The sequence below is a fragment of the Amblyomma maculatum genome, unplaced genomic scaffold, assembly GCF_055883805.1.
Source record: "Amblyomma maculatum isolate TAMU_Amacu unplaced genomic scaffold, ASM5588380v1 scaffold_13, whole genome shotgun sequence".
Lineage (NCBI taxonomy): Eukaryota > Metazoa > Arthropoda > Arachnida > Ixodida > Ixodidae > Amblyomma > Amblyomma maculatum.
In genome coordinates, this window is record NW_028146738.1 from 27268109 (window position 1) to 27295201 (window position 27093).

The window sequence follows — 27093 nt, forward strand, 5'->3', positions numbered from 1 at the left end:
AATGCGATGCCACTATACTACTTCTGCCACCTGCGTAGAGTTTCCCCTGATAACACACAAGCGAGCAGGCGACTGCGTCACCTGAGGCTAGCTTCTTCATCATCATCATTATCATCATCATCCTCAGCCTGACTATACCTACTGCAGGACGAAGGCCTCTCCCATATTTCTCCACTTAACCCGGTTCTGTGCTAGCTGAATCCACTTGACCCCTGCGAACTTCACCTCATCCGCCCACGTAACTTTCTGCCGCCCTCTGCTACGCGTTCCTTCCCTTGGAATCCAGTTTGTTACCCTAAGCGACCATCGGTTCTCCTCTCTTCGCACTACATGTCCTGCCCAAGTACATTTCTTCCTCTTAATTTGCGCTAGAATGTCGGTAACTTGAGTTATTTCTCTGACCCACTGTGCACGCTTCCTATCTGTAATGTTATAGCCCTACCGTTTTTCGTTCCATAGCCCTCTGAGTTGTCCTGAACTTAAGTAGGACCCTCTTGGTTAGCCTCCATGTTTCAGCCCCATAGGTGAGTACAGGCAAGATGCAACTGTTGTATACTTTCCTCTTGAGCGATACCGGTAAGCTGCTAGTCATAATCTGCGAGTGCTTGCCAAATGCGCTCCATCCCAATCTTATTCTTCTTGTTATTTCCTTTTCAGGGTCCGGATCTGCGGTTACTACCTGTCTTAAGTAGACGTATTCGCCTACTACTTCCTGTACTTGGCTACCTAATGTAAACTGCTGTTCCTTCCCGAGGCTGTTGAACATTACCTTAGTCTTCTGCATATTGATTTTCAAGCCTACCTTTCTACGTTTCCTGTCCAGGTCATCAATCACTATTTGCTGTTCATTCCCCGAGTTGCTTAGCAAGGCAATGTCATCAGCAAATCGCAGATTGCTGAGGTAGTCTCCATCTACCCTTATCCCTAACTGCTCCCATTCCAAGTCACTAGATACTTCCTATAAGCAAGCTGTGAATAGTACTGGGGAAATTGTGTCTCCTTGCCTAACTCCTTACTTTATGGGAATTTTGTTACTTATTTTATGCAGAACTATGGCTGCTGTGCAGCCACTATATATATCTTCCAAAACTTTCACGTACGGCTCGTCTACCCCCTGATTTCGCAATGCCTGCATCACCGCCGAGGTTTCAACTGAGTCAAATGCGTTTTCGTAATCAATGAATGCTATGTATAAGGGCTGGTTATATTCTGAGCATTTTTCTATCACCTGGTTGATGGTATGGATATGATCGATAGTGGAGTACCGGGGCAAGCTTACCGCTATTAAAGAGACACTTACGAGCGTTTAGGCAGACACTACTGCGCTTAAGACATCGCAAAACTTTCTACGTATGAATTTAATAGGCTTGCGGTGCAACTGTCATACATCTGCGAACAGCCGCAACGTCCAAAAGGATACGAATGCAACGGTCGCAACAGAAAGAGCGGGTGCTGCTGTCACGGAGTTTTAGTTCGTACGTGGGAGCTTTACGTACGTGAAGCGCCTACGTGTGACCAGTGCGCATGCGCAGAACGTGAAGAGTCTGCGGGAGTTTTACGGACGTACGTGAGATTCGGATTTTCACGTTGGCGTCTTCACGTTGCTGGCGTACGTAGAGTTGACAACATGGCGACGCCCTGCCCGCTCGCTTCACAGCAATAACAGCTTCGCCGCTAATTCCTCGGCGTGATATCGTGTTCTAAACTGTTGTATTCGCTTTCAGCTTATCCAATCTTACCCTCGCGTAAAGTTTCAAATGACAAATAGCCTTTTCTTTTTAGATAGAAGGACGATTTTTCAGCTGTTAAGCCTGACGCAGAAGCGTTTGTCGTCGTCATAGCAACGATCTCGTGAGATCACGCCAGACCAGAGTTGAGCGAGAAGTGGCTAGAGTGCCAGATGCAAGCCGGCAGCCAACCAGAGCCAATCCTTTGTAGTGCGTTGTGAAGTTGTGAAGCTATAAGCATGAGTTCTGTTAGTTCTGTTGCCCAGCGAATTCGCTTTTCCAAAAGCGACGATCTGGACATGCTTCGCGACGTGAGAGAGTGTAATCCATTCGAAGACTGCATGCGACACGCAGTGCGGTGGACGCATATAAGTGTGCGCCTGTCAGAGGCAAAAAACAAAGCCTTCACTGCCCGCACTGTACGGGAGCGGACAGATCTACTGCTCTCGCAGCATGCCCAGAAAGATAGAAGAAGCATTCGCAAGTGAGTCAATTTGTCATTTCACTTCAATGCGCAGCACGATATGTGGAAAGGAAACGCCAGTACAACAGCTTGTTTTCATTGGCACCTCTTAGGTCCGGAACCGAGGAGGATTACTCGGAGCAGGACCCGCTGCTTGAAGAAATTTTGACTATAGCTAAAGAGAACGGCTACAAAATTAAACAATTAAAAAAAGTTCACGCAAAAACTAGCGGCCGAAGAGCATCCGCTGGTACGAAAAGTTCAGCGCCGGCAGCAAGGGATTCCGCAGCGGAGGCGTACGCTCGGGCAAGGCTTGACAGTTCTGCCGGCTTAGACACAGAATGTTAGTATATGTCATCACACTTTTGTGGCATTGAATTTTATTTCGAAGCCTTGGATTTCAACACACCTGAATTGGGATTCCTGTTTTCAATGGTACAACTTCAGGTACTAGCAGCCCCACAGCGAGCCAGTTGTTTGAAGAAATTATGAACTGCATCGAAGACGACTCCGTCCCGGAGGAACTTCCGCCACTGCCTGAGCTCGACGCAGACAGTGGTGGTTCCTTTGAACCCAGCCCGGCGCCTTCACTGGCAAGCACTAGCCGCCCATCAACGCCTGCGTCACGGCAGGCAGTGGAGGACGACGTGGACATGCCGCCTCCAGCTAGGAGCGAGCCCATACGCAGCACAGGTAAGTCACTTTCCCAATTAGACAGCTGCAATTTTTCAGTCAGTCCTATTTCACGGCTGTTTTCTGCTTCCATTAAGAGGATGTTGAGAGCAGCCATTTTTTCAAAGGCAAACAAAAGGACCTTCTAAATTGGTCTAGCAACAGGAGATTACGAGAGAATAATCATTAAGCACTGTGACGAATACATTTTTGGCAATCGACGATCAAGAGTAGAAGGTCTGAGTTATGAGTCCAATTCCATCGCTCTGTTGGCACGTAAGAGTGCATCTTATTTTTGTCCACATTCATAACCCCAATTCTGCTGAATATTGTGGTTAAGCATAGAATGTTCCTGATGGCATGCAAAATCATAACTCAGCATTATTCCGCATTATGCTTACCTCTATATAAGCAAAAGTGGATGCGAAAAGCGGTTTTATGATTGTGTGTGGCACTGGAAGCAGTGTAGTCTTTTTTTTTTCAATGCATCAATGGGAACTAGGCAAGGACATTTGACGCGTTTAGCTGGAAGAAATTAAAATTACCTGAATTAAAGTAATTTTAATTTATTTCAGCTAAACGTGTCAAGTGCTCTTGCCAGTTCCCATTGATGCATTGAAAAAAAAAAGACCACACTGCTTCCAGTGCCACGCACAATCATAATAAACCGCTGTATGCATCCACTTTTGCTTATAGAGAGGTGTGGTTGCTTTTATGCATTGTTACTGAGGCTGCAGTTTTGGACGCATTGTTGTACCCCACAGGAAAAAGAACTCAAGCTGCAAGGCAGGAGCAGGCGGACTACGAGTTCCTGCAAAAAAGAATGAGGCATGAAGAATATATGAAAGAAAAAGACTTCCTTATTGAATCAAGACGCATTGCCATGGAAGAACAGCCTCTTGCCTGGGAGAAGGAGAGAACCTTGAAGGAATTGCACCTTAGGGAAGAAGAACTCAAGCAGAAGGCTGAAGCCAAAGCAGAAGAGAGGCGGTTCCATGCTCAAGATCGTGCTGAGGAAAGGCGTGAGAAGGCAGAAGAGCGCCGTATGTATGCAACGCAACAGCAAACTTTTCTCGCAGTCATGGAAAACCTCCTGAACAAAATGACTAACATGGAAAACATGTTGAAAATGAATAAATAAAAGGGCTGTTGAAGTTCCCACTGCAGCTGTAGCAGAGGTGAAAAAGGAATATGAGCATTCATTCCACCTTAGGATTCAGTTTATTGTACCAACTATGTGTAGCAGGGCATGACTGTCAGTCACACCATAACCAAGTAGAGAAAAAAATATTGGAACCAAGGAGAGGTTTGAAGCAAGGTTTTCCAGACAATTTGAATTCAATTACAAGCTTAACAATTAAAACATGCCTGTACAGATATCCAACCAATCACATGTAGAAAGGCAATGAACGAATCTTAACAATGGCAGTGCGCAAGTGCACATAGCTGTTGTACAAGGTATAGCTGAGTCACATTTAACAGAAATGAGTACACTCTTTAGACTGCTTTACAATGGCGTGGAAGAACCTTTAGCATGTGCGACGACAGTTCAAATACTCATGCAAAGAAGGTGGGCTCAAAGCAAAATAGTCTGACTCCTGGCTGCCATACAAGCATGTATGGCAGTTGGCAAGAATTGTCCCTGTCTTGTACATTTGTGCAACTTGTTGTCGAAGCAGTTTCTGATTTTTTTTGAAGTCCAAAAATGCGAATTCTGCCACCACTTTTCCGAAGCCCCATTCCACAGCCTGTCGCACACGGCTCATGCCGCTGTTGAACGCTAGCTGTGCAGGTGTCGAAGAGTTTCCACCGTATGGTTTCATCAGAAGCGGCTTCAGCGGGTATGCTGGGTCGCCATAGATGACATAATTGTGTCCTCCTACCAGCCTCTCCAGTTTGTCATACAATTTGCTGTCCTGAAGGTTCCCTGCACACACAATTGAAATACCGAACAATCATCAATCACTGAACATAATTTCACTGAGCCAGAGTAACAGCTAAATCCATTCAATATTTTCTCAAGATTACCTAATCTCGGCTTCTGAAGAGCCACTGTGATAGATATGGCACATGAGCGGCCAAGGCTGTCAAGGCTGTGGTGTACAAAACGCAGATAGTATATGCCTGTTAGAGGTAGTGAAGGGCTAAACAATTTCAATTTTATTTATAATGTATCCTTTTAAGAATCTAAGGATGCAAGAAGAAACTACAGTTGCATTTTCCTAAAAGCAAGCTATAGGATAAAAGGAAAGGAATGTGTGCAATTGAAAATAGCAGAGCTCAAGTTAGTGTGACGAGGTGAATAAAAGGCAGCATAATGCTGCATGTCCCTTTCCCTTGTCTGTTGTACATGCTGCACCAGCAGGAATGCTCCTGCATTGACCATTAACCTTGATGCTAAAGCAGAATAGTGTGAACTGTTCCTTTCGTGCTCTTGACAGACGAACTAACCTGCAACATGTCGTCTTCCAGGGTATGCCCCATCCAACTGGCACACAATGCCATTGGGGCACATAAGTGATTGATATTTCACACAGTGTACTCTCTTGTTCCCCGAAAAATATGCCTGCTGGTTTCTTTTAGGCCGACATATAGGCCGAGCCGTCCCGTCAATAAAGGCCCAGCAATTGGGCAGTGGGGCACCTTTGCTTTTTACGGCCTGAAAATAGAAAACATAGCATAAGAAGCAGCAAAAACAGCTGTTCAATGAAGGGAATGCTCCATAAGTCCTTAGCCAAGTTATAACTGCATGTATTGCACCATTCTTGAGATAACATACCTTTAACGGAATAACTACATGTCAAATAATTTTCACAGGGGAGTTCTAGATATCGCTTGTATATCTCTTTAGCGCGGTCATACAATTTTGATCAGAAGTTAGTGCTCAGGCAAGTTTGCAGAAGCATCATTTGCAATAAGGGAGTTAAAAGGTTTGTGGGTGGGTGCTCATTTGCAGGTACTGGGCTTATGCAGGAATGTATTTAGGTACCATTTCATTTCATTCTGCGCGATTCACATTAGAGTCCTACACATGAATGATTGCTGCACAGGTTACTGAACGAAGGGGGGAGTAAGCTAATTGACAGCCTGAACTTAATTTGTATTGAACACATGACAGCCTGAACTTCATTTGTATTGAACACATGCTGCCTTGGCGCTGGAATGCTTAGTTCGTCTGACTAGAACCTCAGCAAAAATTTCTCCGGCTTTATTCTATCGCCAGAAATGAACACTGTCAGAGAGGCAACAAAAATATTTTAATGTTTTTTTTTTCGAATGTGCGTGTGTAATTTCACTGCCTCCTGTTTGCAGTTCTCGGGGCAGTTTTCGGGGAGGGGGGGGGGGGGGGGGTAGAATGAAGCCAAATTTTTTGTGTCAAATACGTGCTGCTTCGATTCCCTGATTTTTATCGTGTTAAGTTTCGTGGGAAACGATCTTTATCTTATCTGTGCGTGTAGTACTGTCCGAGCAAAAACATGACTTACGTCTGCGAGTTCCCTGAGGCAGGAAGGAGCCAGCCACTGATGATTATTGCAGTCACTCAGCAAATGTGCAAACGTCGTGGTAATGTGGCTGATTACTTGTGACGCGACGGAGGACATAACAGATGTGTGCAGCCCAAATAGTTCCTGCAAGTCACACCACCTGTTCGGGTATGCAAGGCGTCGGAGCAGAAGGCACATTGCATCGCTACCTGGCACGGTCACTTTCTGTGCGCTTACAAACTGATCTGGCAGGCGCAAAGCTCTGACTAGATCATGCAGATCTTCTTTGCGGAATCTAAACTGCTGTCTGAACAGAGTACTGTCAATGCTATCAATATCGAGCAGTCCGAAGCGGGAACGATACTTGACGAGTTCGTGTTCCCTCCGGCGCCTCAAATCATACTCGATGTCATCGAGTGTATACTCTGCTTTCAGAAGCCATCGGTCCCTTCTCGTCAACAGGTAGTCAATTTCATCCCATGTCAATCGCGACACGACCTGATGATTGCACAAAATACTCGAAGGCATAGCGCGAACAGCTAATTGTTCACTGTAGAACGACGTTGAGAACAGCAATTTCCAATTCGACCGACTCTTGGCTACGGCCGCAGCGTGGCTCGGCTGAAGGCAGCTCGACTAAACAAAATTAGTTGTTTTCATCTGCACTAGATGGCGCGGCATAACATGTACGCGCAGTTTTTCGAGGCTTGTATGAAAGGTCCATACATTTTCCTTCACGTACGCCACGTACGTGAAACTAAAAGTAGTCCTGGCGAAATGCGCGAAGCGCACGTAGACTTCTCACGTTTGCGTACGTAACTCTGTACGCACGTGAAACTAAAACTGTCTAATAGCTTGGTACGTTGTGTTGTCTGTTTCTCTCGCGTTAGGCTAGCCAGGCCTCTAAACGCGGTGTGGAGCAATCCACTGCTTGCTGCTCCAGACTACAAAATAAATACAATGTAAACGACTACAGAATAAAGGAAGTCACTAGAGACGTAAGGTGCGCACTGCCGCGTTCTGTTGGGTGGTAGAAAGCGCGTAGAATTCTAAGGACATGCAATGTTAGAAATATGCGAAAGATGACCAATATTGTTTGCTCTTGTGCCGAGGCCTTCATTTTTTGTAATTCTCAATTGTGGTGAGACGATTAACAAAAGGCAGCTACGTATCTCTATTTGACATTAAGCGCTACACTTTAATAATTCAGTATCTAAATAATGATGTTTTTAGCCAACCTACTACGTAACCTGTTTGGCCGGTTGGTCTCCGCCAACATTACTATATTTTGTATTGTACGGCCCGTGTAAATTATTTCTCGCGCTGGCATACGATTGTTGGTTATTTCGTAAACTTTCTAACATTGCCCCTGTTCGCTATTGGAGGGAAATGCGCTGGTACCCCTCAATAGTCCACGTGTCATGTGACCTTCTGTCTCATATAGTCTTTAGAGGAGAGATCGAATTGCAGCGCAGGGCAGGCAGTGCTGCTAGGGAGGGTGACATGGATCTCCTCGCGAGAGCAAGATATGTCAAGGACGCTCAGCACGTATACCATGGAATCGGTCTTCGCCGAGCATGCTCCGAGAGCGTTCGATATTCTAAATGCATGCAAGACACCGCCAGGGACAATCGCGCTTTCGAATGTCTAAAAAGAACTCGTCTAAGGAGCATTAAGGCCTCAAGAGGCCAATCAGCAAATCTCTCGTATTTTTTTCTGTTGAGTGTGACAAGCGCAGATTCAGTGCATGAAAAAACGATCAAAACGTACGAATAATATACGTCCTGGAAATCACAAAGGAAATAAAATACAAATCAGTATGCGCAGTAAAGTATGTAAAGAGCCTCACAAAGTAAAGAAAAATGTCCTACAAGGTTCATTTTATGAAACAAGGACTCTCGATTGTAGCGAGAGTCACCAGAGGGCATTTCTGTGCCATGTTTAAGCGTATATTCCGGTACACATTCTTGTGGATCAACGGATGCGTATGGCAGACGTGAGGATTAGAAACAGTTTACGAATTCGCGATAGGCCAGAGATTCCAAGTGGAAAGGATTCCACTTCCGGCCACCGCAGCGTACGGATGTGTTATCTAGTCAGTTCAGTTCAGTCGTTCAGTCGTGTCCGACTCTTCGTGACCCTATAGACCATATCTAGTGCTCCGCCGTTATTGAAGGCTGCCATGTTATACTGCCAAGTTTGCCAAAAAGACGAGTGGAGCTGAACAACACAGTGGTTATGCAAGTGGACCGGAAGGAAAGACCATATGGCGTCGAAGATTTCAGGATGCTAATGCTATGCTTTCCCTTGATGCGCCCCCGAGCTGCCCGCTTTAGGTCAAATAAATGACGTGTGGACCGTCACCCTCAAGAGCGCCGGTGCATCGAGGAAATTTTTAGCAGCTACGGATGTGAAATTGAAGACCTGGCCTTCTTTGCTGGTTTACCAAAATAACCAGAACCTGCGCCTCGAACTTCTTTGGGTCTGCATTGTGTTCGTGACATTTCAAAGGAGTGTTGGCGCCGTCACCGATCGGCGAACAGACGTTGGACAACACGAAAGGATCCCTCCCCCGAAACCGGTTTCATTTCGCCAACCATCCATCAAGAAAAGTCGAACATTCCACCCTGCCGGATCCCACGAGGTATAGAAGCGTGCGAAATATGTGCGAACAAGGCTCAACATGGCAGTGCTCCGTGGAGCGTCAGCGCATTCTCCGCTGCCGCGCATCGCAGCTCAGTGGCTCAGGCGCGCAAAGACTTGGATGTGGTGTTTCGTGTCACATGCTACAGCATGTAAACAGCGCAGCGTGCTTGCGCTGTTTCTGCATTTTTCATCACTGCGGCAGCATACATATAGGCAACAGAAAAAAAACACCGTTAAGATTGATAGCGCGTCGTTTGTCAGAAGATAAACATAAATAATGTGTAATGGACGGGTGAATGCGGTGGCGTAGCGGTAGAACATCCGCCTCGCATGCAAGAGGACCGGGGTTCAAATTCCGGTGCCGCGCAATTATCCACCGGATGAAAAAAAAAATAATCCGTGTTTCGATGGAATTGCATACACAGGTTTAGGGTGCGACCTGATGCCGGTGAACACCTCCGAAAACGCACTCCCTCACCAGAACAGGAGTTGACCACCCTGGTGCAGTAATTGGCCACAACCTCCTATGATAAGCTCCATAAAACCCCGGCCCTCAGTCACCAGCGGCTGCGGAACAACTGACCACGGCCTGCGTCAGACCTGTGACGCAGCAGGGGGTGCTAAGAAAGCCTGGCTCCGCTGGACAGGCCGCCATTGGAAAATGACCCTGGCAACGTTTAACGTTAGAACCCTAGCTAGTGAATCTAGCTTAGCAGTGCTGTTAGAGGAACTAGAGGGCATGAAATGGGATATCATAGGGCGTAGTGAGGCTAGAAGGCCGAATGAGGCATATACTGTACTGAAGGATGGGCATCTACCGTGTTATCGAGGTTTACCACAGAGGCGACAACTCGGAGTAGGTTTCCTTGTCAATATGTATATAGCGGGTAATATAGATGAATTCTATGGTATTAATGAGAGGGTTGCAGGCATCGTAATTAGGCCTAATAAGCGGTATAAACTGAAGGTTGTACAGGCCAATGCACCTACATGTAGTTATGACGATTGATAGTTGAAAGCTTCTATGAAGATGTAGAATCGGCAATGCGAAAAGTAAAGACGCAGTATACTGTACTAATGGGCGACTTCAATGCCAAGGTAGGGAAAAAACAGGCAGGAGACAAGGCAGCAGGTGAGTATGGTATTGGTTCTAGGAATAGCAGGGGGAGTTAATAGTGGAGTTTGCAGAGCGCAATAACTTACGAATCATGAATACCTTCTTCAGCAAACGGAAGAACCGGAAATGGACATGGAAAACTCCTAACGGAGATACTAAAAACGAAATCGACTTCATAATGTGTTCAACCCCCGCCATTGTGCAGGATGTAGAGGTAATCGGGAAAGTGCGATGCAGTGACCACAGGATGGTGAGGTCCCGAATTAGCCTAAATCTGAAGAAGGAACGGAATAGATTAGTAAGAAAGAAGCCCATCAACGAATTAGCGGTGAGGGGGAGGGCAGAAGAGTTCAGGATCTCGCTACAGAATAGGTATTCAGCTCTAACTGAGGATGGCGACATTACCCTAGAGGCAAGGAACCATAATTTCAGAGATATCATTACTGAGTGCGCAGTAGAAGTAGGCGGTAGGATAGTTAGAGAGGATACCGGTAAGCTGTCTAAGGAGACGAAAGATTTGATTAAGAAACGCCAGAGTACGAAAGCTTCCAATCCAATAGACCAGATCGAATTGGCCGAGATATCAAAGCTAATCAATAGGCGCAAGGTGGCCGATATAAGGAAGTATAACATGGATAAAATTGAGCATGCTGTAAAGAACGAGGGAAGCCTTAAAGCGGTAAAGAAGAAATTGGGCATAGGCAAAAACCAGATGTATGCGATGAGGGACAGGGCGGGCAACGTCATCACTAATATGGACAAGATAGTGAAAGTCGCCGAGGAGTTGTATAGAGATCTCTACAGTATCCAAAGTAGTCAGGACAGTAATGAGATTGGCGGTAGGGAAAAACAGTCCGACGTTCTACCAGTGACGAAGGACGAGGCCAAGAAAGCACTAGAAACTATGAAAAAGGGGAAATCAGCTTGAGAGGATCAGATAACTACAGATTTGCTGAAGGACGGGGGGGATATCGTTCTAGAAAAACTGGCCAACCTGTATTCGCAGTGTCTGGTGTTATCGACGGTACCGGAACCATGGAAGAATGCAAACATTATCCTCATTCACAAGAAAGGGGACTCTAAGGACATTAAAAATTACAGACCAATCAGCTTACTGTCTGTTACATATAAGGTATTTACTTAGATAATCGCTAATAGAATCAGGACAACCATAGACTACAATAAAGCAAAGGATCAAGCAAGGTTTCGGAAACGGTACTCTACTATCGATCATATCCATACCATCAATCAGGTGATAGAAAAATGCTCGGAATATAACCAGCGCTTATACATAGCATTCATTGATTACGAAAAAGCATTTGACTCAGTTGAAACCTCGGCGGTGATCCAGGCATTGCGAAATCAGGGGGTAGACGAGCCGTACGTGAAAGTGCTGGAAGATATATATAGTGGCTGCACAGCGACCATAGTTCTGCATAAAGAAAGTAACAAAATTCCCATAAAGAAAGGTGTTAGGCAAGGAGACACAATCTCCCCAGTACTATTCACAGCTTGTTTAGAGGAAGTATTCAGAGACTTGGAATGGTAGCAGTTAGGGATAAGGGTAGATGGAGATTACCTCAGCAATCTGCGATTTGCTGATGACATTGCCTTGCTAAGGAATTCTGGGGATGAACTGCAAATAATGATTGATGACCTTGACAGGAAACGTAGAAAGGTAGGCTTGAAAATCAATATGCAAAAGACTAAGGTAATGTTCAACTGCCTCGGGAAGGAACATCAGTTTACATTAGGTAGCGAAATACTGGAAGTAGTAGGCCAAAATGTCTACTTAGGACAGGTAGTAACCGCAGATCCGGACCATGAAAAGGAAATAACACGAAGAATAAGATTGGGATGGAGCGCATTTGGCAAGCACTCGCAGATTATGACTAGCAGCTTACCGGTATCGCTCAAGAGGAAAGTATACAACAGTTGCATCTTGCCTGTACTCACCTATGGGGCTGAAACGTGGAGGCTAACCAAGAGAGTTCTTAAGTTGAGGACAACCCAGAGGGCTATGGAACGAAAAATGGTAGGGGTAACATTAAGAGATAGAAAGCGTGCAGAGTGGATCAGAGAAATAACTGAAGTTACCGTCATTCTAGTGGAAATTAAGAAGAAGAAATGGACATGGGCAGGACATGTAGTGCGAAGAGAGGATAACCGATGGTCGCTGAGGGTAACATACTGGACTCCAAGGGAAGGAAAGCGTAGCAGGGGGCGGCAGAAAGTTAGGTGGGCGGATGAGATTAAGAAGTTCGCAGGGGTCAAGTGGATGCAGCTAGCACAGAACCGGGTTTAGTGGAGAAATATGTGAGAGGCCTTCGCCCTGCAGTGGGTATAATCAGGCTGATGATGATGATGATGATGATGATGATGATGATGATGATGAATGGATCGAGATTAAAATTAAATAACGACCAGGAGCTTTGCTTTTGAAATATTCACTCCTGTTGGTTCCATTGTGGTATATTTATTCACTAGATATATTTAATTTATCCCTTAAAATATTTTCTCGGCCCCCTAAGTAGTCGGGAAAATAATGTGTGTGCTCAATGCTCTGCTCTCAAAGAGCTTTTGCCCACCTAAAGTAAGTTTTTTTCTCTCCTTTTTGCTCTCAAATGCTCTGCTCGCAGATCCTAGGCATTACGTTTACTGCAGTACGAATATTCCAACCGCGAAGTTATACGCCGTTTCTTGAGGGCGCGAGAGCAAAGTATTGAAGAAATAAACAAGTCCTTTGATTTTGTAGGCATGTCTCAGCACTATTGGCCTCTAACGCGAAGAAAATAAAGCGTGGTAAGGCATCTGCGTTAAACGGATTGCTTTGGTACTTTGGCATCTTTGTAAAGTAACATTTCCTGATTTATGCAGTGTTTATTGCCTCAATAGAAATCATTCGTAACTGGATGCTCGTATTTGTGCCGAATGTCTGGCTCGCATTGTCCTTTGCGAGAGCGCCGTGAAGAAGACGCAGATCGCCAAGTATAAATACGCGAGCGAACGTGTTCTGCGTGCCTTGTTCAGCATGCGGTGATTCGAACGTAGGCACTACGCTGAGCTTTCTTTCACAGCAACCAGCCATCTTGGAACTGTTCTCCTCCAGGTACTTTGATGGAAGCCTGGTTTCCTTCACCGCACCTCCTGAGTCCGCGTTGGCGTGGCGACGGCTCCTGGCTCAAGAACTGGGATCACAGTGTGGATTCTGCGGAGCAGTCACCCCGGCGACTATCGACCTCCGTGATTCACCAGGACTCTGGAGTTTCGGCCCTGCTCTAGGACTCCATGCTCGAAGTACACGGAGGGGGTGGTGGCCGGAGCTGTCGACAGCTATGTCGGTGGCCACCAAGTCTGCTTGCTCGGGACGTAGCCGAGCCTGGCATAGCAGTCAGTTGTCCGTCCATCGACCACCGCGGGAGATTGACGCCGATAATCTCTCTGGTGCGTTTTTCAGCATCACACTAGCTACAATAAACATGATAATTACTATAGCTATTCACAATTATCTTCCGGCGCAGCTTGCCGGAAATACTCGCCTGCTGCGTCAATATCGTCTCAGAGAAATTTGTGCTTCTAATGATTTATGATTGGTTTATGTGAGATAGTTGATGACGAGGTAATGAAATTGCAGTAATCGCCAATTAATAAGTGAACATTAAAAAAGGCGGCACAAACGTGTCAATATGTTTACAACGAACCGCGAATGCTTTAAATGCTGCTTAAGAAAATTTATAGTGCGTAATTGATCAGGTAATTGCAATAATTGAAAAATGAAAAAAAAAGGTATAAAGGGCGTTCGAACATGCCAAAAGGCTCTGAAGGAACATGCAATGCTTGATGCTGCTAATCATGAAAATTAAGCGTGTACTTTGTCAATGCTAATATATATCAAAAATTGAAGAAAATAATAATTGCGTTTAAAGTGTCAAATTGCCAGAATGAACAGGCGATGGCTGCTGATGCTAAGTATTTGTGGAAGATATATTTAAAAAATAAATATATTACCCAATAAGAACTGATGAAGAAAAAGCGAAAAATTGTCTGCGTCTTTGAAACGCCACCGCGTCATAACTTGTCACCCGGCGTTACATCGAACAAAAAAGAACCCACACTGATACGCACCGAATTTCAAGAAGTGGCGGCCGAGATAACCGATGACGTCATCGCCCAGCAGTTTATAAGGGATAAAATACAAAAAATGAAATATTTAAAAGTACAAAAACATCGTCTACGTGTTGGAAACGCTATTGATTCATATACTTAAACGCGGAGATTAAGCGTCTCCCTAAATTTTGAAGCTAAATTACAACAATGACTTCAAAATTCACTCATTTTTTAAGTCTTGGTTGTGACAGGCAAATAGTTGCGTTCAGAACCCAGCAAAAGGCAATTGCGGGCCATCGATATTCTTTTTCCACTCTTCCTATAGTATACACACAGCCACATACACGCACGCGCACGCACACCCCGCCGGGGTGGCGCAGTGGTTACGACGCTCGACTACTGTTCCCAAGGACGCGGGATCGAATCCCGGCCTCGGCGGCAGCTTTTCGGTGGAGGCGAAAAGCAAGGCGTCCGTGTGCTGTGCGATGTCAGTGCACGTTAAAGAACCCCAGGTGGTCGAAATTTCCGGAGTCCTCCACTACGGCGTCTCTCATAGCCTGAGTTGCTTTGGGACATTAAACCCCAGAAACCAATCAACCAACCAACACACACACACACGCACAAACACACACATGCGCACGCAGACACGCACAGGCACAAAGACACACACACACCCACGCATACACTTCGATTGTGCTCAAATGCGCGAGAAGTTGTCCATTTGCCGTCATCGTTCTTGTGAGCTTCCTCTTCTATTGTGATTTCAAGATGCCTTTCGTTCAGGTGCCTGCAGTTAACGCGCAGTTGTCTCAAGGAAGCTACCAGTATGCAACACTGATGCTCGCGTTCTGTAATGGGGTGTCTCCCACTAGTTAACGTAAAAAGGAGACCAGTATTTACTGCTGCTTTCTACCGATCTTTCCAGGCTATTGACACCAAGCGTAATTCTGGGGACCTTGTAGCGCGATCTATAATTTTGGCCTCTTTCCGGGAAAATGCAATAATTTTAGTAGTGCTAACATCGTTTGCTTCAGACTCACTAGGATAAGAACTGTACCTCGAACCAATGCAAGGCATGAAGGACCTTTCGCATGCAGGGCTCTCCAGCTAGCAATGCATAATTACAATTCTTACTCATTCCGTAGCTACGATCGAGGCGGCCGCCGATGAATACTCTAAAGAATAGTTTACACGCAACGTAAATAATAAGCAAAATAGACCATTCAAAACCCTCCGGGGTGCTCAGTGGTTACTGCGCTCGACCACTGTGCCCAAGGAAGCGGCATTGAATCCCGGGACTCTGCGGCCGCTTTTGACTGAGGCGAAAAGCTAGGCGCCTGTGTGCTGTGCAATGTCAGCGCACGTTAAAGAACACCAGATGGTCGAAATATCCCGTCTTCCACTACGGCGCCTCTCATAGCGTTATTCGCTTTGGGACGTTAAACCCCACAAAGCAAACAGGCAATTCAATAGCTGTAGCCGTACCTCAGTGTTGGTAGAGTACCGGCCGCGAAATGTTGTGGAGAGGGTTCGAATCCTACATGGCTCCTGTGGAACGTCTATCATCTAATAGTTTCGTCAATTGCTTTTTATGCATCACATGATTTTACCATTCATTAATATTTGTTGACTCACTAAAAAATATCCATGCTTTCATACAGTGCTCTTTCAAACCGTGTAGTAATCTGTTTCCTCTCGTTCTACCTGGATCCTAAATACAGTGGGTAGCATCAAGGAACATGAGTTATAAGTTCAAGTTGCGAATGAAAAGCCGGCAATATAGGACGCGAAATTGGGACAAACTGAGAATCAGTAAATTATAAGCAACAGCCGATACGTTACCAACCGAAATGGTTATGCAGAGCGAGGGCTGCATAATATGATAATGATTCTTACAATCAACATTGATTACTCCTCATGCAATGGTGGCGTGAAGAATTGGTTTCTATGCTGCACTTCTTTATGACGGGCCGTATTGCTTTTCGTTTTGTAGCCCCTAGTTTGAAAGAAAACACAGATTAGTACATGCCACAACTGCCCTGGTTCTTCCTATGAAGGTTTACAACAGCGCCACAGGGCAGCCGGTGGGGTCGTAGCGACAAAATGGTACTGTCGCTTTTTTTATATCTACCCCAAAGATTTAGCGCACAGAAGAGCGTCAGTTCGGGTGAACTAGTTGTGTTCAAGAGGATGATGATCAGTGAGGTAAATGTATCAATTTTTGAAATTTTTTTGCATCTGTATTTATTACTCCTCAATTTTTCATCTCTTTTCGCAACAGCGTACGTAAGAAGTTTAAACAAAATTGCTGCTGTAGCCCCTTTGTATACCGCTGCACATGTAATGTGCTGCATTTCAAATGAAAGTGCTAGGTATTGCATAACTTCGCATGTCCCCCAGGGTTCATTGTCTATTGAATTCTTATGTGCAGAGGACGGCCCAGGCTCGGCTAACCGGAGTACGCGGACCGGCAAGTGTCTTGCGCTTCTCGGGATTCCACCCCTGTGGTTCACGTCTTGTTGTCCAGGTTCAACAACCGGAGAGAGCGGTCGTGGCTTTCTGAAAGGAGGTAGAGGTCATTGCGGTCTATAACCAGACTTTTGACAGCGACCAGGTAGGCCACCAGTTAATGCACTATCAAGGCGAAATCCTCAAACGCCTGATACTGTAGCACGCAAATATGTCCGCGTTTCGGGTGCATGCCTTATGTGGGCATATGGCAATCACCATTGAATCGATACCTAATCAATAGCAATCGGATAATATCGGAACAATATTTAAGGCATTTTCAAGATGTCATGATAATTTACGACTAATAATAAAATAGTTAGGCAAATGCTCTTTGGAACCCAGGCATTTGGAGGTCATCGTAACCATCACTTACCATCACCTTCTAGTTAAAGGGTGTTTAACATTAACCAGACATTAACTAGTACTCACAAAGTGCAAGTTATTGGTCAACTATCACTAAACAATAGTAATGGTTAGTTCAGTTCAGTTCAGTCGTTCAGTCGTGTCCGACTCTTCGTGACCCTATGGACCATGTCACGCCACGCTTTCCGGTCTCTCACTATCTTCGTAATATCACATAACTTCATCTGCAGTGGCTCGAGGATGCCATCTAACCATCGTGTTCGCTGCCTACCCCTTCTCCGGCGACCCTCAACCTATCCCAACATCAAATCTTTCTCTAGCGACTCCTCTCTTCTCATCAGATGACCAAAGTAGCTGAGCTTTAACTTTAGAATTTCACCCTCTAATGAGCAGTCAGGGTTTATGGTCGACAATATGACTGATTTGATCTTCTGGCAGTCCAAGGAACTCTCAAGAGTCTTCGCCAGCACCACAATTCAAACGCGTCAATTCTTCGGCGGTCAGCCTTTTTCACAGTCCAACTCTCGCATCCATACATCACAACTGGAAAGACCACAGCACGAATTATACGGATCTTGGTTGGCAGACTAATGTCTCTGCTCTTTACTACTTTACTAGGTGGTCAAGGCTAACCATTGCTCTCATTCCCAGAAGCAGGCTTCTGGCCAAGAACAGAAAATCTGTCACAGCTTCCATTTCTTGTCCATTGATGCTCCAGGACTTGATAGGGCAAGACGCCAAGATCTTTGTCTTTTTAATGTTCAGTTTAAGCCCAAACTTCCCACTCTCTTCTTGTACGCGCATCAGAAGCCTCTTGAGTTCCACTTCACTCTCTGCCATTAAAGTGGTATCATCCGCATATCTAAGGTTGTTGATACGTTTTCCAGCAATCTTCACTCCAGCTGAAGACTCGTCCAGACCGGCCTTCCTCATGATGCACTATGCATATAGGTCAAAAAGGCAGGGCGACAGTATGCAGCCTTGCCTCACTCCTTTCTCAATGGGAAACCAATCAGTAAGACCATGCCCAGTTCTGACTGTGGCCTCTTGTCCTTGATACAGGTTCATGAGGAGATAGATGAGGTGAATTGGAACTCCCATCACTTCGAGAGCTTGCCACAATCTACTGTGATCTACGCAGTCAAACGCTTTCCCATAATCAATAAAGCAGAAGTAGATGGGTTTCTGGAACTTTCTTGCTTTTTCCATGATCCAGCGCAGGTTGGCAATTTGGTCTCTAGTTCCTCTGCCCTTGTGAAACCCAGCTTGCACGTCCGGAAGCTCCCGATCCACATACTTCTGCAGCCTACCTTGGAGGATTTTCAACATCACCTTGCTAGCATGCGAAATTAGCGCGATCGTGCGGTAGTTGGAAATATCTTTGGCACTGCCTTTCTTTGGAATGGGGATGTAAACTGACCTCCTCCAATCCTGTGGCCACTGCAGGGTTGTCCAAATCTTCTGACATAATGTATGCAGAATATTCACAGCGTCATATGGTAGAGGTTTTGAAGCAACTCAGCTGGAATGCCATCAAGTCCGCTAGGTTTGTTCTTGGCAAGGCTGGCTAAGGCCCATTCAACTTCACTCTTCAGGATGCCCGGCTCGAGATGAGTACTCACAACCGTGTTATTTTGGGATTGCACATTCAGGTCCTTCTTGAACAGTTCATCTGTATATTCCTGCCACCTTTTTATCTCTGAGGCTTCAGTGAGGTCCTTGCCTCGTTTGTCCTTTATCACGCCCAGCTTAGCACAGAAGTTTCCTTTGATATCTTTGATTGTATTATACAAAGCTCTTGTGTTCCTTAATTGGCTGTTGTCTTCAACTGCTTGGCACTGTATGTTCAGGAAGGCATTCTTATCTCTCCTTGCTATTTTCTGAAAATCCGCATTGAGAGCCTTGTATCTTTCTCTTTCCCCCATAACTTTTGCCATCCTCCTTTCCTCAGCTATTTGCAAAGCGTCTTCAGATAACCAGTTTGCTTCCTTGCATTTCTTTTGCTTTGGAACTACCTTAGTAGCAACTTCTTGTATTATATCACGAACATCAGTCCACATCTCTTCGGGCTCTCTGTCTTCTAGATCTAATTCTTGAAATCGATTCCTCACTCCCACAGCATATTCTAATGGAATTTGATCCAGATCATACCTGAAAGTACTTCTAGTTTTCTGCGTTTTCCTCAATCGAAGCTTAATTTTGGCAACAAGAAGCATATGATCGGTGCCACAATCGGCCCCAGGCCTCGTTTTTACTGCTTGTATAGCCCTTCTCCACCTCTGCCGGCAAAGAATATAATCGATCTGATTCCTGTACAGACCGTCCGGTGACGTCCATTTGTACAGACGCCTCTTGTGCTGTTGAAAATGAGTATTTGCTATGATCAGGTTGTTTTCTTGACAAAATTCTACTGGCTTCATTTGGCTCGCCAAGACCGAACTTGCCTATAATTTTGGATATTTCTTCACTCCCGACCTTAGCATTCCAGTCTCCTATGAGAAAAACGACGTCTGATGATGGGGTGCGGTCTAAAAGGCATTGTAGGTCCGCATAAAATCTCTCAACGTCAGCTTCTTCAGCAGTAGTGGTCGGTGCATAGACTTGGATAACTGTTATGTTGAAAGGGTGACCTTGGATCCTAAATGAAATCATTCGGTCGTTTTTGGGGTTGTACCCTAGCACTGCTTTGCCCATTCTTCTGTTTACTATGAGAGCGGCCCCACTCCTTCTCTTGGATTCGTGCCCACAGTAAAAGACATAATGGTCGCCGGAGTTAAATTCTCCCATTCCGGTCCACTTGAGCTCGCTGGTACCCAAGATATCAATGTTCAATCTGTTCATTTTTCGCTTGACGACATCCTGTTTACCTTGCGTCGTAGATCTTACATTCCATGTTGCTTTGTGATATATCTCCTTGCAACATCGGACTTTCCGGTCGCTTCCCGACACATCCACAACTGAGCGTCCTTTTGGCTTTAGCCCAGCCGCTTCATTCGCCTGGAGCTACTAGGAATCACCCTTTGTTCATCCCCAGTAACATGTGGGACGCCTTCCAACCTGGGGGGCTCACCTTCCGGCGCCATATCATTAATGGTATTGTGACTGGCCATAGGGTTTTCTAGGCAGGAAATACTGGAGTGGGTTGCCATTACCGTCTCCAGTGAATCCCATTTTGTCAGAACTCTCTGCCGTGATCTGTCTATCTTGGGTGGCCCTACACAGCAGAGCTCACGACTTCGAGTTTCGGAAGCCCCTCCGCCATGACAAGGCAGTGATCCATGAAGGGGGGTAATGGTGAAGTTTCGGGAAGTCCGTAGCCGTCACATGGTGACGTCATGACCGGTGGTGGCGTCAGCATGACGGCACATTCGGTCATGTCTTATAAACACAATTTATAATGACGTCATATTTCGTCCTGACGTCATGGCTGGTGATGACGTCACCAGGAGATTCACGCATATACGAAGCTGACCCCGCCGAGCATTCAATCCTGGCGTCCGTGCGCCGCCTTCCATTCGGCGCTTCCTCGAAAGCCGCACTACAGATCATATATAGAAATATGCACAGTACAGCAGACATCGGCGGCGTTTAAAATTTGTTGACAGCAAAAAAAAAAAAAGTGCGGTATTTGTCACTATTGTAACCAATCACACACGGTCTCGCAGTCAATCTAAGCAGCGGTCTGAGCAGGTCTTAGCAGCGTGGCGGGGTAGGCTTCCGCCTTAAAGCACTTTAGTGAGCCAAAGTGCCGCTGAATTTTTTTGATATTTTTGATAGTGTTGTTGTCGAAGCGAATGTGTCGATCCTCATGCGCCCTCACCATCATGGGCGAAGAATGGCTCACCACACAGTCGACCTGCTTCCTCAGAGCACTTGCCTCTGGATTCTGGTCACTGTGGAGCAGCACCACTGCTTTTCCGTCTTTATGTGGCTGATGAGGGAGCGTGACGCCGTGTAGGCCACTGCCATCTGGTTGGCATCCGCTGACGTCGGGATGACGTCAGCATGATCCGGGGCTATGTGGGTGCGGGGCAGTTCAACTTGCTGTGGGAGTCTAGAGTCGGGCTGTGGCATATATCGCCCGAGCAGGACAACAGTAGCAGCTTGGCGGCATTCATCGAGAGGCGCAAACAGCATATCATTGGCCCCATGGGGTGCTTAACAGGATACCCGGCTCAAAGGAGCTATAAGGGTCGATGTCTCAGCTAGGCACGTTTGAGCATAGGATGATGTCAAGGTCGCCGCTGATGCACTGCTCTGAGTCACACCCAATGCCAAGCGCAGCATAGGGCCCGAATTCGCCCGCAATATGTGTACTGGTTCCGCATCGAGGGCTGCCGTATTCTCGGCAGGCACTGTCTCCTGCAGGTTCCACAGTTTGAGTGTGTGGTCTTCCGAAGCTGTAATGAGCACAGATTCGATCTCATCGAACAAATCGTGGAAAACCGTCGCATGCGCAGCTGAGTCGGTGTGATCGGTCTATTGGTTACACATGCTTACGGAAGGTTACACACTTTCCGCAAGGGGCGCGATATAGTCTCAGGCACAGCAACAACTCCCAAGAAGAATAATTCCCTTTGCGAGTGTCACCACTGGAGTAGATATTTCTAATACACCCTCATAGCGCTGCATAAGTCTCGCGGCAAGTTTCAACAGTTAAGCAAGCTTCCTAATTGTGACCCATTCAGGACGGCCTATCAAACAAACTAAACGCACTCAGGAAAGGAAAAGAACGACTTTTCGCCCGACGTTGGTCCGTTTTAACATGTCTCAATTATTATTTCAATTATCTTCGCTTTGTGTTATGTACGACCTTAATCGAATGAAAACATTTCGCAGATAGCGCTTGTTAGCTCTTGTGTCGTTTCTCGTGATATTCGCTTATTTGCGCTATAACTCTTTGTAAGATCATTATGCATCAATTCACCTATACAGAAGATGCAATGATGTTATCAAAACTGTGGTTTTTTGCGGCTGCTGTTACGCTTCCGGCAGGACTTGTGTCGAAGTATTAATACCAATGAATGAGTAATAATTGGCAGGTGGCTAGACGGAAAATCGAGAAGTGTAATCGATTAATTAGTATTGCAGCATGATGACAGAGCTCGCCGTAGTCGCATTCAAGCAGTAATTAACGGAAAGTATCATAGATACCTTTGTTGTTTAGGTATGCTCCTTTCGACAGGTTCTAATCTCCAATTCTCCTTGAGGATAAATACAAATTGAGGCGATGTTTTTTTCCAGCAAATGTCCAAAGCCAATGCGAAAGACTCAAGCCTGCACTCAAGACGGTTTTTCTGGATTCTTGGCATCCCTTCGAAATGTTTACTGCAACCTTACATTTTTGTAATTTTATCATCACGTTACATACGGTGGGATCGTTTTATTAGTTACAGATGCTTACAGAAGGAAGCGGCAACGAGTGTTACACCCTAACGCGCGTTCTGCCGAAGCTCTTATCGACCAACCTATGTGTGCCGAATGGTTTCAAAGATGTCCTTTAAGGACCGGGTGATCAGTTAGAGCTGTCCTTCTAGTAAAAGACATATAACAATATAGCTGTACATGGCTCACCTCAAAAGAAATGTGCAATAAATTTGTCAAAGAAACTACGACGGTAACACGTAGGAAAGAAAAGACTTCATCCTAAATAGACAAGTCATTTTAATTTTACCTCCTTATTCTGGTCCGTGTATTTGGACGGATGTAGTTCTCTTTTTTTTCTACGCAGGTATAGAACAGTTCTGAGCCCGCTATGTACCGGCTGTATTTGTGAAAGCGACACATGGGGAGGAGGCCCTGCTCGGACATTTTATTATGCGTACAAAATATTGTATATAAAATGTTTTCTTGTCAGAATAAAAACAACGTATGATGCTATGAAGTGTCTTGTGACATCGAAGTGGTAAATCAACAGCGCTCGGTGAGCAAGTAGACAACAAGTTCGATTTATGATGAGCGTATTAATATGACATATTTTATTCTCCAGAGCAAATGTCAGTGCGAAATCAAATGAAAATGGCTTCGACTACAGCCAAGTGGCAAACATCTAAAAAGTTGTCGCAGCGAATTTCTGTTTGCAGGCATTCTAGGTAGTACAAAATGTGCATACTTTATGTGAAATGGCTACTTTTCTACAACTGTAGCTCTATAAATTGACGTATATTTGTTAGCTCTAGAACAGAGGAAGAAGGAAAACGAGAGTTGTCAGGATGGCTCCGTGAATATTATTATATAGGACACTGCTGTGTAATGTGGGCCGCTTTTCTATGATTTCAACATGCCTTGTAGAAATGACGGATTTAGGTTGCCCCCTGGGAGTAATTTTCGGTTAGGTGCTTCTCTCACCAACGCTCGCTTCGACTCATGGACAAGAGGCATGCCTTTCTTGTTGAGCATAAACCTTTAGTGCTCTGCGAAAATACTTGGTGTTTAGTACCGTCAGAGTAAAAAAGGTGTTTAGTACTGACACGGCCCACGTAAACTTAGCGATTCACGAAGATGCCGTCATGGAGTGATTAACTACCAGCTACGAGCTTTCCCAGTGAAGTCATCAAACTTCTGAGGCATCTGCTGGAAATTTGTTATCGCATGACCTTTCCACTGCGTCTGTTTCACACAGTGTAGATTGAAGACATTTTAGGGCCACCTTCCTCCCCGTCTTTGCTTTGGACTCAGAAGAGGGCATCGACTATCACAAAGAAGCGCTTTCGGACACCGCCAACATTCGCCTTGGTCCGACGAAGTTCGGAAAAAAAAATTCATTTGTAAAATCTGTACAGAGTGAGACGGACCGTCCCTTTTTATCGAAGCATAGCACATTAGACCTTTTGGCAGCCGATATTCCAAAGCGCTAGCATTATCAGGCGCGCTCAGCGGTTTGAGCGATGTCTCAGTACCTCCTCATGAACAGAAAAAGACATACCATATAAAAAGTCCGTCAGAGCGCATTCGGCAGGGATACCTTGTAGAAAGCAAGTATGTAACATCACAGTCACGGCAACGCCGCGTTTGTTTCAGTGAAGGGTAGATAGGCTGTATAAAGTAATGTGAAGGTAACAGCAAGTGCTACGAGAAGTGTTCAGAAGGTGGTGTAAAGTAATAAGGAGCTCATGTGACAGTTCTAATGCTTTCATAAAGAAAAATCTGTATTTTAATTACAGTGAAACATGCCTGATGTAATTAAAAGACGATTCTATCAAAACTGGCAATGCTTTGGCGCGTGGTAATCTAGTCATAATGAAATCTATTTGGGGCCACCTCAGATTTGGCAATGACTTGGCCTTCGCAGAAATGCTCTTTGGAACCAACCAAGCCATGCTCTAGAGACATGCCCATACTTAGATTGGGTTCGGGCCCCCACCCTGAATTCGATATCCTCAAACATCGCCTTGACGAAACATCTTAATAAACTTGCTCGGTTAACAAAAAGCACTGAACAAGGGTAGAGGGCCGAAGCCTCAGTTCGTAGGTCGAGCCAACGTTTCGACAATTGACTTGACTTCACCCTGACGAAGACAAGTCCACTTGTCGAAACGTTGGCTCGACCTGCGAACTGAGGCTCCCCCCTCTACCCTTCTTCAGTGCTCATTCATATCGCGTAAGCCATCTTCGTCCTCTCTTTCTACCTGGTTGCTCGGTTAAGGTCACACGTTGCTCTCCTCATCGGGTTCTTTGCCAACAGCGGCGGCAGCAAGTGTGGCACCGGCGGTGCAACCTTGCACGCCCTCATCATACGTGCGCCCAGGCAGCCCTTACCACTGCCGAAATCTTGCGAATGCCTTCAAACCTTCTTCTTGCAAAGTATGAGCTATCATTTTTATAACGTCGGTGTAATGACTATTCACTAGCAACTTCACGAAGGCTCTTCATAATTCTTCTATCCCGAAGTGGCATATGCGCTTTCTTCATTCTTGGTCACTCTTTTCGTCTTCTAGCTTCCTTCTTTGATCTCTTTATTCCAAGGTGCACGAACGCACAAGGAAAAAGAAGAACACTGATAAGCAAGGAATTTTTAAGAATCCCGAAGGGTCTTGCCTTGCCAAAGCCATTCTCCGCTGTAAATTGAAAGAAAGGATCAATGGCGATGTGCGGCTTAATTAATACTATAGACGCAGAATCAATCAAAACCACTTTATGCTCGTGAAACTTCTCCATCACTCCATAAGAGAGCTTTGAAGGCTTCCAAAGGCGGCAGCAGAGTAGCGAAGGCATCAAACGGGGCATATGTTATTCAGAACGGCGAGAGGGCGGCGGCCGCGATTATATTTTACAGAGTTTGGTTGTGGCGTTTTTAATGAGAAAGCGTCTATCATCTATCAGCAGTAACAGTGGACAGAAAGTGCCCACTCCAACTGTCACTAATAAAAAAAATAATAATCCTGTCTCCACTAGTTATGGAACCTCCATGTATCGGGTCCCCAGCAAATCTCTTTAACCTGTAGCGCCACGTTCAAAATTTCGCTTTTCTCTATTTGCCTGACTGAGATACATTACTTCACAAAAGAAACCCCAATCACAACATGAAGGAAACATGACTATGTACTTTTATGAGCATCATGATTAGCCAGTGTTAGCCTTATTTCGGGACAATTAAAATCCCGCAACAATAAGCAAAGTCTGCACCCTTGAAAGCCAGGTCGGTGGTCCGGTAGCTTTTTGTATGGCGATAAACAAATGCATACTTTCTCGAAATTACATTCCAGCAGGTCTTGCGTTCCTGTCACAGTGATAGCCTGATATTCTAGACCATCATATAGAGTGGAAGCTCAAAAGCATACTTACATAAAATAGTACCCTATCCTCATTGCCTATCCTTAAATATCGATCGTTAAAGAAACTGGAGCCGGGCACGGAATCGTGAGAATCACGTCGTAGTTCTTCCTTTCTAGTGTGAGAATGATTGTAGCGATTACAATGGCGCTGCAATAGTAGTAATGATAATGATGATACCAGCCATGATACGAGGGTGCTATTTAGAGGGGTTGATAATAATAACGACAGCAATAGCTATTCACCGTACGCAGCAGCAACGCTAAACCTTTCGCATTTCTGCAATCTAGGCTTTTTTTGGGGCAACATTTCGCCTGTCGCATTCACGATGTAAATGAATGAGCGCATTTTCATAAATAAATTGATCTGTGTGAACCATGCCGTCTGATGTTTAAGGGCTGACTACGCAACAGGTATGACGACGTACAGGCGCCTCTTTCTCGTTCACACACTCACTCTAGCTACGGCGGAATCGTAGACGGGCCATTCCTCAGGAATCAGAGTGTAACTTCACATTTTATCCCCTTAACATGCGCGTTCTTGAGAAATATTTTGACACATTTGACTTTGCTCAGTACGGTGTGTTTCCTGTCAAGGGGTAACGTGTGCTTCTGCAGCCTGAAATGCCCATCTGGAATTCTTCGTTACCTTGTGACGTCCTGTTATATGCGTGAGCCTCATGTATGCAAAAACTCGCGCGAATGCGACGCCAGCAATAAATGTCAGATGCCCTCGCGGGAGGAGGTTTTGCACGTGTCACTGGCCAAGTCGCACGGAGGGTTTCGATCTGCTAAACAAAAATTTGCTAGTCGCTCAGAAGTTCACCCGCGATTAGCCAGCCGTGCTTCACCGACGGTTTAAACTTTGTGAAAAAGCTCCTCTTCTTACTTCTGCCTTCGCCTAAACAAGAGCGAAAATTCGCAGTAGCACTCATGCAGCCGCAGTATTGAAATAAAGGGAACAATATCGTTGTCGGAACAGCCGGGCCCAATTCTTTGAGTATTGGGGTTGTGGGCCTCGATTGCCCTACGGATATATTTCGGAAGAAGCGCTACGTTCGCTCGATTGCCTGTGTCGCTGCCCTCCATATGCATGTGCGACATCATTCCTTGTGCATATGATGGAGCGCATAGTTTGCTCTCTCACAACAATATCAAGGAACAGTTGGTTTGGTTTCTGGTTTTTAACGTCCCAAAGCGACTTAGACTGTGAGGGATGCCGTAGGCGAGG

The 27093-nt window shown here is 45.5% G+C and overlaps 2 protein-coding genes and 1 long non-coding RNA gene across 4 annotated transcripts in view; 2 read left to right on the forward strand and 1 right to left on the reverse strand.

Moving 5' to 3' along the window:
- LOC146172423 (uncharacterized) overlaps positions 1 to 27093 on the forward strand; it is a 501238-nt gene that overhangs the window by 371227 nt on the left and 102918 nt on the right. The gene's annotated exons all lie outside the window — the stretch shown is intronic.
- On the forward strand, positions 2181 to 4035 carry LOC146172434 (uncharacterized). The gene is made up of 4 exons (XM_084585962.1): positions 2181 to 2211; positions 2638 to 2883; positions 3627 to 3905; positions 4007 to 4035. The coding sequence occupies exons 1-4, from the start codon at positions 2181 to 2183 to the stop codon at positions 4033 to 4035; spliced, it is 585 nt and encodes a 194-aa protein (XP_084442088.1).
- LOC146172435 (uncharacterized) lies at positions 3799 to 6919 on the reverse strand. Its single transcript, XM_084586071.1, has 3 exons — positions 6348 to 6919; positions 5314 to 5521; positions 3799 to 4789 (listed from the first exon to the last, which is right to left on the reverse strand). The coding sequence occupies exons 1-3, from the start codon at positions 6873 to 6875 to the stop codon at positions 4392 to 4394; spliced, it is 1134 nt and encodes a 377-aa protein (XP_084442197.1). The 5' UTR covers positions 6876 to 6919; the 3' UTR covers positions 3799 to 4391.

Coding starts and splice junctions, on each gene's coding strand:
- LOC146172435 (XM_084586071.1), bottom strand. CDS start 6,875: ATGCCTTCGAGTATTTTGTGCAATCATCAGGTCGTGTCGCGATTGACA. Junction 5,522..6,347: donor GCCTCAGGGAACTCGCAGAC/GTAAGTCATGTT, acceptor TTCTATTTTCAG/GCCGTAAAAAGCAAAGGTGC. Junction 4,790..5,313: donor TGGAAGACGACATGTTGCAG/GTTAGTTCGTCT, acceptor TTGTGTGTGCAG/GGAACCTTCAGGACAGCAAA.
- LOC146172434 (XM_084585962.1), top strand. CDS start 2,181: ATGCCCAGAAAGATAGAAGAAGCATTCGCAA. Junction 2,212..2,637: donor GATAGAAGAAGCATTCGCAA/GTGAGTCAATTT, acceptor GTACAACTTCAG/GTACTAGCAGCCCCACAGCG. Junction 2,884..3,626: donor CGAGCCCATACGCAGCACAG/GTAAGTCACTTT, acceptor TGTACCCCACAG/GAAAAAGAACTCAAGCTGCA.